This window comes from Tigriopus californicus, chromosome 8 (genome assembly GCF_007210705.1).
Source record: "Tigriopus californicus strain San Diego chromosome 8, Tcal_SD_v2.1, whole genome shotgun sequence".
NCBI classification, from domain to species: domain Eukaryota; kingdom Metazoa; phylum Arthropoda; class Copepoda; order Harpacticoida; family Harpacticidae; genus Tigriopus; species Tigriopus californicus.
In genome coordinates, this window is record NC_081447.1 from 2,842,098 (window position 1) to 2,852,789 (window position 10,692).

Genomic DNA, 10,692 nt, shown 5'->3' on the forward strand with positions numbered 1-10,692 from the left:
CTGGTCAGCCTTTTCTGCATCGAGGCTTCACTGATCAGGTGTCGTTTGCATTTACGGTAGACTTTTAGCCCAAGATCCTTGTGGATAATCCTCCTCATGGTGTTAGAGGCCATCCCTTCCTTCTTGGCCATCTTCCTGATCGACCTGGATGGATTTCGCCTCACCTTCTCCCTGATCCGTTTGATGGCAGGTGGGGTCCTCTTAGTCAGTGGCCGACCTTTTCTTGGCCTGTCCTCTATCCCACCAGTCTCTTTGAACCGTCGAACTTGCTTGTAGACGAACTGTCGGGTCACCTTTTTGTCCGGAAAGAGCTTCTCAATCTCAGAATTTGACTTCCCAGCAACATGGAGCTTGACGATGGCCGCACGAAGCTCTTTGTCTACTTTCATGATGGAGTTCCAGTTCCTTTTCTATTTGTTTTTCTAACTTCAATTTGTCATCATATATTAACTGGAATATCGACCAAAATTTTGGCGCGAAATTCATAAAATTACTAGCCCTAAATTGAGTTTTCAAGTCTGAGCCCAAACTTATCGCTCATACGGTACGTTTTCAAAAGCATTCATGAGTTTTGTCCTAACCCTGGATTTAGGGTCAATTGTAGTGACCGTAGAGGCTTAACGTGCGTTTTGAGAGCACCTTCAAGCCCTCGAGAATACAGGCTAGTTAAAACAATGAAATCCACTTCTCTTTTTTTTTCTCGGGCTCTTTCATTGTTCAATTTGCTGCCTTCAAATATTCGTAGGGCGTATGTAGGCGTTGATCCAGTAGCAGGATTTAAGTCAGACTTGGATAAGTTTTTGACTAAAATTCCCGATCAACCTTAGTATATTCAAGGGTTAGCCAGATCAGCCAATTCTAATTCGTTGGTCGATCAAATAATATATAAAAACAAAAGTTAAGGAAAATGAATAAATGTCTCGTCTTGAGCGGTAAGGAAGTCCGCAAAAAAACGGAAAAAAATACAATGATGCCGATGCCTCAGGTTTTTTATAAAAACATCCTCAATATGGAAAAAATACGCCTGAGGAAGAAGAACAATGCACACAAAGTACTCTTTTTGTCAGCAGAATTTGACTGGAAGTGTCCTAGCCACCTCCAAGCTGTGCTATAATACGAAATAGGTAATCCCTCATGTCGCTCCCTCCTCACTATTTCGGGTGCATTTGATAATGCCTCAATAATCAAGTAGATTTGTTGCGGGTACCTGCCAGTTCCCAGAAACGCAGGTGATATCACACTAATGCTTTTGTCAGGGTACCTACCCCTTTTGGAAAACATACACAGAATGCGATACCCCAGGCTTTAGTGTTTTGGAAGTGAAGGCGCTTCAAATAATATGCTTTGCTAGAGTAAAATTCACGCCAACAATCAGTCTAGCCATGGAAAAAAGTGCCTTAAGATTGGCCGATTTTTTTTTATGCGCAAGCTGTAAAATTATTTTTTGAAGGATGAACGAAAGGAAACCTGGAAGTAAAAGCCGACGCAAGAAAGTCAAGAAAACCAAAATCTTCCTTGGCGTCACAAAACGACTGGAGCATTTTTTGTGCAGTAATCACAAACTGAATTTGCCACTCAAATCAAACAAAAAAGGGGGAGAAACTTGGAAGCGTAAGGAAGAAAAGTAAGTGCATAAATGACTCCATTTTTACATGGCGGAATTTGTTGATGAGAATGGAATGTATTAACGAGTTCCTTGAGCAACCATTTCATTTGATAGTAGTTTCATAAAATGCCTTAATTTCACAAACATTTGCCAATGGAGTGCCTCCATCATCGGCGGATTTTACAGACTCTTTCCTTTATTAAGCAGTCCCTTATCTAACATTACGTGGATTCACGAAGGACGTTCCTATTATAAGCTCATGAACAAACGATAATGACTGAAATGAATGGTGACGCAAAAAAACCTTGCCAACAGATTTGTAATCTCACTTTGAGGCACAAACATTGTGGAAGCCGAAAAGGGGTGTTTGGAAAATGAATGCCAACACTGTTTTTTTGCCGTACTATTCTTGCGTGGGTTTATCTTCAATTCCTCTTCTAAGTCACCGAAGAGAAACATGTTCAGTATTCGATTTCAGTTCCTTTTTGAAGACCCTTTTTGGCACTCTGTCGTGGTTTATGTTAGAATTCGTCCCATAGCAATGTGTGATAAAAGCTCTTATATTTGGGTGAGATTATCTGTAAAACAGTCATTAATCGAAGTTATTAAGATCTTTTATTTATCTAAACAATTTGAATCTAGTTATTATTTGTAAAATCTACTTTATCAAATCCTCCCCATTTTATTTATACATTTTGCCCAACTGAAAGCTTTTACGGCCAAAAAAACACCGAATGGCTACTCTGTGTCGATGTTCGGATCCTGGGTTGCTCTTCACTCCCTTGGGAGAGAGAGAGAGAGCACCACACTTCAAACAAGAATATTGGAGATCTGCTGTGTTCATCATTGCGTATCATATTAGGCCTAGGGAGAAGGAATCTATTCCATATAAGCGAACGTATTGTCTCTCTCTCTTCCAGTTAACCATAAAGAGGAGAAGAGAGCTTGAGCCAACCGGCCATTGACAGTAAAGACTGCTACAGACCCACAACAACTCTGGGCCAGTGATTTGGCTGTCGAAGCTGGAGAAAGCTGTCGAGGCCTTGAAGGTTCTCAGTTCAGCTGAACTCTCGAGCGAGACAAGAACATGTTCCAAGAGACAACACTTGATTTCTCCACGAAATGGAGCGGCTCTGAACACCTGAAATGTGATTATCGATCCGAAGCCAAGGTCCGACCTCTTGTCTCGAAAAACTCTGTCTGAAACAACGGGTTCCTTACTTATTGTTCTGAACGGTGAAAGGTAAGGGAACATAAAAGGAACAATAGGATTTAGAGTGAAGGTTGCATTTGGCAGGGGCTATTCGAGTTGGTTGTTATCGATTAGCTAGTTCCATGGAAGATGACGGCATTTATGCATTATTCAACACTTGCAATGTCACCTTGTGAACAATCATTGGTTAGAGTGAGTTTCTGCACAGTTTATCAAGGAGTAGGTATTGAGAAGTTATATTATTCAGGCCTTTCTTAGCTTAAACATACTCAAAATCAGGAGCTATCGTGTTTTACATGGTGCAAATCTTGGGTATGTCAGTCTTGTTTCATGTTCAGTGCCAGTTAAACGTACTTGCTTTTAGTTAGATTAGGTGGAACATGGACCCCTCCCTGCATTTCGTTCTCAGTTTTGCGAGCGAATCCGTCATCAGCCAGATAGGGAGAAGCCAAATAAATCAAGCTCCTCTTTTTTATAACCTTGCATGTGTGTCAGTTCCTAAAATTGCACGCAATAAATTAGGGGCCACTAATTCTTGCAATTTGCGGAAGATCCCAGAGTGCCCGTGAACTCTTTATTTTATCAAAAAAGACAAATCAGATACCTCAAAATTTGCTAGTAAGCTACAGGAATCTATTGGATAGTTGCTTACGTTAGACATAAGGCTGAATCTGTACAACCGAGGCGACTGTCATAGATACTTCAACGACAATAACTAAAATGCCTTGATTGCGTCCAAGTTTTTACATCATGATGTTACAATCATAACCCAAGGAAAGCCCCATTTTTTTCCAGGAGCAAAATCATTGCGGAGGGATAAAGAGGCTGAGAAATTTGATACACTTCACCGCAAAGCTGCTGTACTGTCTATGAAAGGTGATAGTTCAGAATTGGATTTAGTGTGCCGTGACTTGTTAGCCTTGTCAGTCGTCCAAGGTGTCTTTATTTCATTCAAGACTTCTGGATGAAGAGTAGAATATCTAGTAATGTTAACCCAATGTAGACCACAAAATAGACACTAGTTGACTATAACTTATAACTGTGTTCATTTCATCATTAGAATTGGGATCGAAAAAGTGCTGGATTCAGCTTGAAAAATATTTTATAAAATCACATCAACTCGCCTTGTTTCAGATTTGTGAATAGAGACCGCTGATTTAAGCTCTGGATCCTTTAATCATGAGCGAAACCGATGAAGTGGACGGAGCAGTTGCTTCTAGGCTAATTCATGCCTCCAGCAATATTCGTTCAATCCGCATTAACGGCACCCAGGATCAACACTATCTGTCCAACAAGATCAGCACAGCCAAATACTCGTTTTTATCGTTCGTACCCAAATTCTTGTACGAGCAGTTCCGTCGTTTGGCCAATGTGTTCTTCCTTTCCATCGGTTTGCTTCAACAGATCCCCAATGTCTCGCCCACGGGCCGATTTGTCACCATTGTGCCCTTCAGTGTCATATTGGCATTGACCGCCCTCAAAGAGCTCGTCGAGGATTACAAACGGCACCGGGCCGATGATAAGACCAATAACTCCCTCGTGGAGGTCTTGGCCGATGGTGGCAATTGGCAAAAAAAACCATGGAAAGACCTGAAAGTGGGCGACGTGGTTCGAGTGGTCAACGGGCAGTTTTTCCCCTCTGATCTCGTTCTGTTGGCGTCTTGCGAACCCATGGGCATGTGCAACATTGAGACCTCCAATCTAGACGGAGAAACGAATCTGAAGATCCGAAGTGCGTTGTTGCTCACGTGTGTCTATGATACACAAGTCAAGATCAGTGAACTCCAAGGGGAGATCCGATGCGAGTTGCCTAACAAGAGTCTCTATGAGTTCCAAGGTAATATCTCGATAAGCAGGTCCAGTGATGATTGGACTCCTTTGAACCCGAACTCCATTCTCCTCCGCGGTGCCAAGCTTATGAACACGGATTGGATTCACGGCGTGGTCATCTACACGGGTCATGAGACGAAATTGCTCATGAACTCGACCAAAGCACCCCTGAAGCGATCCAGGATCGATTGCGTCACGAATTCTCAAATTATCCTGCTCTTTTTTATTCTCGTTGCAATCGCGATAGTGTCTGCCCTTGGGAATTGGATTTTGACCGAGTGTTTCGACGATAACCATCAAATCTATTGGGGACCTTTCGAAGGCAATAACTTCTTCTACAATGTCCTGACTTTTTTCATTCTGTACAATAACCTCATTCCCATCTCACTTCAAGTCACGTTGGAATTCGTGCGCTTTATCCAGGCTTTCTTCATTAATTGGGACGAAGGCATGTTCCATAAACCTTCAAACACTTACGCCTTAGCCCGTACTTCAAATCTCAACGAAGAATTGGGCCAGATCAAATACGTGTTTTCGGATAAGACGGGAACGTTGACCGAGAATATCATGGAATTTAAACGCGCCTCAATAGCTGGCGTGTCATATAGTATCTCCGCCGATGAAGAACAATCGGACCTGATCCGACATCTCAGAGAGAAAAGCAAAAGTAAGGCCATCATCGAAGACTTCTTAGTACTTATGGCGATGTGTCATACCGTCATTCCGGATACGAAAGATGACGGAGTCATCCACTACAACGCCTCTTCACCAGATGAGAAGGCTTTGGTGGAAGGAGCTGCCCGTTATGGATATCATTTTGTGGACCGCAAACCCGACACAGTCGTCTTGAAAACACCCAACGGTATGGAGGAATACACCATTTTGAACATCATTGAATTCACGAGTGACCGCAAGCGAATGACCGTGATTGCTCGGACTCCGTCTAACGAGATCAAGCTGTTCGTTAAAGGTGCGGACACAATGGTGAGCGAACGGCTGGCCAATGATCCTGTGTCTCGAAAGTTTTTCGATCAAACCCTGGATCATTGCGTAGAATATGCTGTAGAAGGTTTGAGGACTCTCTTTCTAGCTGTTCGTTCAGTGTCTGAGGAAGAGTATCATGAATGGCAATTGAAGTACAGAGACGCCTCCATGGACCTCTTTGATCGAGAAAAGGCCATTGCTGAAGCAGCTGAAGACATTGAAAAGGAATTAACCCTTCTGGGCGCCACCGCCATCGAAGATAAGTTGCAAGAAGGTGTGCCAGAGGCCATCGCCGATCTCTTGGAGGCTAACATTAAAGTGTGGTTGCTCACCGGGGACAAGCAAGAGACTGCGATTAACATTGGTCATTCTTGTCGTCTCTTAAAGGGTGACACCCCAATCATCACGTTGAACGACGAGAGGTCAATTAGGCAAGATATTTCCAACCACGTGGAAGAATTTCGAAATAACTGCAGTTTGGGCAATAATGACAACAACGTTTCGTTAGTCATCGATGGCAAAACCTTAGGACATGTCCTGAGAGACGATCCTCTTAAACGGACCTTTTTCGATTTATGTAACAGTTGTTCAAGTGTTATATGCTGCCGCGTGTCTCCCAGTCAAAAGGCAGAAGTGGTGGACCTAGTGACGAAATTTACTGGGGAAGTGTCCCTAGCCATTGGTGATGGTGCCAATGATGTGGCCATGATTCAGAAGGCCAATGTGGGTGTGGGCATTTCAGGCAATGAGGGCCTGCAAGCTGCCAATTCTTCCGATTTTGCCATAGCCCAATTCCGCTTCATAACTCGACTTTTGTTTGTCCACGGATCGTGGAACTACACTCGGGTGTCTAAAGTGATTTTGTACTCGTTCTACAAGAACATTTGTCTCTACGTGATTGAGCTGTGGTATGCTTTGTACAACTATTGGTCAGGGCAAGTTCTGTTTGAACGATGGACAATTGGTGAGTCGTTGTTGTTAGGGCTAAAGTCGTTTCGACTCATTGAGGATGCTTTATACTTTCAGGGATGTACAACATTTTCTTCACCTCAATGCCTCCCATCGCCATGGGCATTTTCGATCATCAATGCACTGCTGAAACTCGGTTGAGTCATCCCGTTATGTATCAATCGACTCAGCTCTCGGAATATTTCAACATCAAGATCTTTTGGTTCTGGGTACTTAAGAGCTTGATCCATAGTGTGATACTTTATTGGCTGCCCCTGGTCTTCTATGGCTATGGAAATGTCTGGCAAAGTGGCAACTCGGGTGGTTATCTTGTCCTGGGGAACACAGTTTATTCTCTGGTGGTAGTCACGGTTTGCATCAAATCCGGCTTGGAAATGGATTCGTGGTCATGGTTGACCCACTTGAGTCTCTGGGGTTCCATCGCTTTTTGGTTCGTGTTCCTCGTATGCTATAGCTGTTTCTGGCCTTTGGGCATCCCATTCGCTCCTAATATGGCGGGGATGTTCAGTATCTTGGCCAAGTCTCCAATATTCTGGTTGAGCATGCTTCTAGTCCCAGTAGTGACGCTTCTCCCGGACATTTGCTACAAGGTGTATCGAGTCGCATTCCACGCCTCCAAAACAGACATCATTCGGATTGCCGAAATTCAGAACATGAACGTGGATCCTTTCGTTGAAGATGGTGGGAGTTCACATTCTAATCAGGGTAGTCTTGCCTTTGTTCTGCGAAGACTACAAAAACTGAATCCCAAGAACCGCCGATCCAGTGGTTCAAACACGGGGTATGCATTTTCCCAAGAAGAAGATGGGGTTGTGTCCCAAAGTGAAGTTGTCCGAAGGTATGGCACTGCAAACACTGATCGGCAACAACGGAGGGGTGGTACGTAGTTGGGTGTGTTTTGGTTGATGATATCCACTTGCTTCATTAGATCAATCTCTCTCCCCCCCCCATTTACGAATGTAAATGATTCAAATACCACTTCTACCTCGTTGTACCTGAACAAAAAACACCCGGGATAGCAATCCTCCTAATCTTGCACTCCAGCCATGGAACCAAAGATATTTCCAAAAACAAATGCCAATGCCAGCCTTCCAAACCATTCTTGAGCACACTTTCAATCCCGGATCACCAACAATCAAACCATCCACTACAATATTACCTTTAGGACAAAACTCAGCACTCCGTTCTTTGCCTGTCTTGCTTTCGCTCTTGATTCCGCTCTTGATTCGTCTTCCGTTTTTCTCCGTCCTTGTTGCGGTTTCCACCTGTATTTTTCTCAGGAAACCGTTTCTGCTCTTGTCAATATAATAGTGACTCGACTGCTCGTCTTTGGCGTAATAAATTATGATTGTGGCCTTTCGTTTTAGTTCCTTCTAATGCATGTAAATTTAGTGCCATTTCTTTCAAGGTTCGACCAGGCTAACAGACATTCCTTGGAATCACAAGCATTACTTGAATCCTAACAGTGAGTAACTCTCTTTCTATTGTTGGGTGTCCTTTCCCTTTTCATAATATATGACATTCGACTCAAATAACCAATTACGTGATGAAATAGAGTGTTCTAGTTTTTTTGCACGAAGTTGACAAATCAAGTCTGGAGTCTAGCCTGATTATTTATGTTCCAGGAAAAGTCGCGCGCCCCGTCATGACAAAGACGCTCCCGGGGTCAGTGGAATCAAATTAAGCCCAACTCTGGAGGAATCGGAAAGTGGCATTACCTCCAAAAGTAATAGCATTGTCCGATTCAACGACCTTGGTGGGACTAAGACCAGTCTCACATCGCCCAATTCAGAATCTCTTTCCAACACCCCGTTCCTGGTCACTACTCGAACCAAAGAACTTCCATCTCCCCAATCGCCCATCAAGATCAATTCCAAGTTCAGCTCCTACAAACAATACGCCCACAATCCCTCGGAAAGGCATCCTCTTCGGGAAAGAACCAATGAAACGCCAGTATGAGGTTCGTGGGGTGTGTCTAGTATGAATACCAAAACGTGTCACCTATGGCTGTGGGCTTCGGATATCCTGGACTTCAGGGATCCGGATCAGTACGTTCCAAGGGTTAGCATTGTGGGAACAGTAGTTCGAGTCATCCGGCCTTACAATCTGGAGGAGGGCAACAAACCTGTGGGGTATTATATCGATGATGGAACTGGGACCGTTAAAGTTGTGCACTTCCTTCAAAAACGTTTACAACGAATGCAAGATGATCTTCTGTTGGCCAAGATGGCGAAAGTGAAAAGTGATGGCGGACCAACGGCCGTGTTAAAGCACATTGAAAGCCTCCACAACCGAACGAAAGAGCCCTTGGAGGTCGGGATGTGTGTGGAGGTCAAGGGGCGGGTTCAGTTTTTCCGTGGAAACACAGAAATTGTCGCTTATGAAGTGCGCGAAATCAGCGATCCCAATCTCGAATTGGCGCGCTTTTTTGAAATGGAAAAGTTGCGCCCGCGTTATAGAGAGGAATTCAAGTTTCTCAAGTAAAGAAGGCATTCATCATGGCAGATTGTCAAGCCAAAGGCGTGATCACATATGTATCTTTTTTAGTATCTTATTCGCACGAAAAGAAAAGCGTTCATATTTGTAACAGACCAGTCGACAGGTAGTAGCATTTTGATTCTTGCAAATCTCTATTGGTTAGAACAGACGAAAGTTTCACAACTTGATAAGATGAATTACTTTGGTTTGGAGAGCGCCATTTGAAATTAGAAATCTATGCCTGACAACACGATGACAGGTTTTCAAAGTTTTTTCTTGAATGTTCAAATCGCAACTCTTAATGGTTGGACAATTCCAAAATACATTCTGATTTGTTGAGATCTAGAATCTCATCGATTTGCCTTGTAATGATAAACTTGTTTTATCAGAAACTTACAACGGAGATTGGGGGATTCATTGACTTTGAAAATCGCCGACAATCCTTTTTGCTTCATTTTCTGGTTCTGAAATCTACACTATTTTTTAATGCTTTAGATTACTCCTGCCGATTTCATGAAAATCTAGTGTTCGTCAAAAGGGTTTTGATCCAGCCCGATAACCTCATACTAGTTAGACACCAGTAAAATTCATTAAATCCAAAGCATTCTCAACCCTGTACTTATTATGATTACAAAATTGTTGATCTCGTACTTTTATTCTAATGTTTGTTAATAAATTCAGGAATTGCGCTACTTTGCTTGCACCGAAATATGATTGTTACCAGTTTTTATCCATTTCAAGGGGCCAATTTTTCATTGTGGATCACTTTGGATACAATTAAATCCGGATAAAGGAACTTCGAAAAAAATCAGGAAACAATCCTCATATCCCGATTGCTACTACAACCGAATTCAGTTTTTCCGGTGCGTTCTCATCAAGGTCCTCAAAATTATGCATCCATGTGGAAGCAAAATCAAAACCACAAATTCTCTAATTTTGATCTGTTTGCTAGTGTTAGTTACTCACCTAAAATAAAAGCATTTCCTCATAATAACATTTTGCGTCTTGTTTTTTGAGGACTGGGCGGGTAAAAACATTTAATTTCAATAAAACATATTTTTCATTTTTTTTTTATAATTTGGCCGTTTTCTCAAGATATAAACCTTTAGGCGTTTTCAATCCTATGGGTAGTATTTGCACATTTGTATCATATTTTGTCAATTCAAGGAACCAAACACATGAATTAGTAGATTTTTGGTCCAATCTAAAGTGTTATGGTATCGAATTCAAAACATCATTGACTCTAGCGAGATATGGCTGGTTCATCGAAAGGGATGACCATTGAGCAGAAAAGGAAGAAGGGTAAAAATGTGCTTTTTTTGTCTTTTTACTGCAATTCCATGAACATTACTAACTAGAGTTACTATGATACAGTGGAATTTTCTACTATTTTTGATGGCTGCACTATCAACCGGGTGTTTCATAACGACCTGGCTAGAGGTAACAGGGTAACCCGCTGCAGGTTAGCCAACAACATAGATGAAATTTAGCCTTTAGAGTTTCAGAGATTTTTCAGAAATTTCAGAATGTGCATGAGGAATTAGGATCATTATTGAACAAAGAGAAATACGTATTTGTTTAAGAATGTAGGAGAACTCCTGAAAACCACTCG

General features: G+C 42.4%; 2 protein-coding genes across 9 annotated transcripts in view; both read left to right on the forward strand.

Moving 5' to 3' along the window:
• Window positions 1-9,772, forward strand: part of LOC131885074 (phospholipid-transporting ATPase IB-like) — a 16,910-nt gene extending 7,138 nt beyond the window's left edge. The window contains exons 2-6 of one of the 8 annotated variants that reach the window (XM_059233006.1): window positions 2,527-2,849; window positions 3,954-6,597; window positions 6,660-6,811; window positions 8,011-8,067; window positions 8,228-8,370. In XM_059233006.1, the coding sequence (XP_059088989.1) occupies window positions 3,999-6,597; window positions 6,660-6,811; window positions 8,011-8,025 (2,766 nt within the window). In that variant the 5' untranslated portion in view covers window positions 2,527-2,849; window positions 3,954-3,998 and the 3' untranslated portion in view covers window positions 8,026-8,067; window positions 8,228-8,370. Of the gene's footprint in view, window positions 1-2,012; window positions 2,175-2,526; window positions 2,850-3,953; window positions 6,598-6,659; window positions 7,482-7,621; window positions 7,959-8,010; window positions 8,068-8,227 lie in introns of those variants that run through there. The other 7 variants (XM_059233002.1, XM_059233004.1, XM_059233000.1 and 4 more) reach the window with 7 other exon arrangements.
• Window positions 8,583-9,086, forward strand: LOC131884786 (uncharacterized). The gene has a single exon (XM_059232668.1). The coding sequence runs from the start codon at window positions 8,583-8,585 to the stop codon at window positions 9,084-9,086; it is 504 nt and encodes a 167-aa protein (XP_059088651.1).
• Window positions 9,773-10,692: the final 920 nt, after the last annotated feature.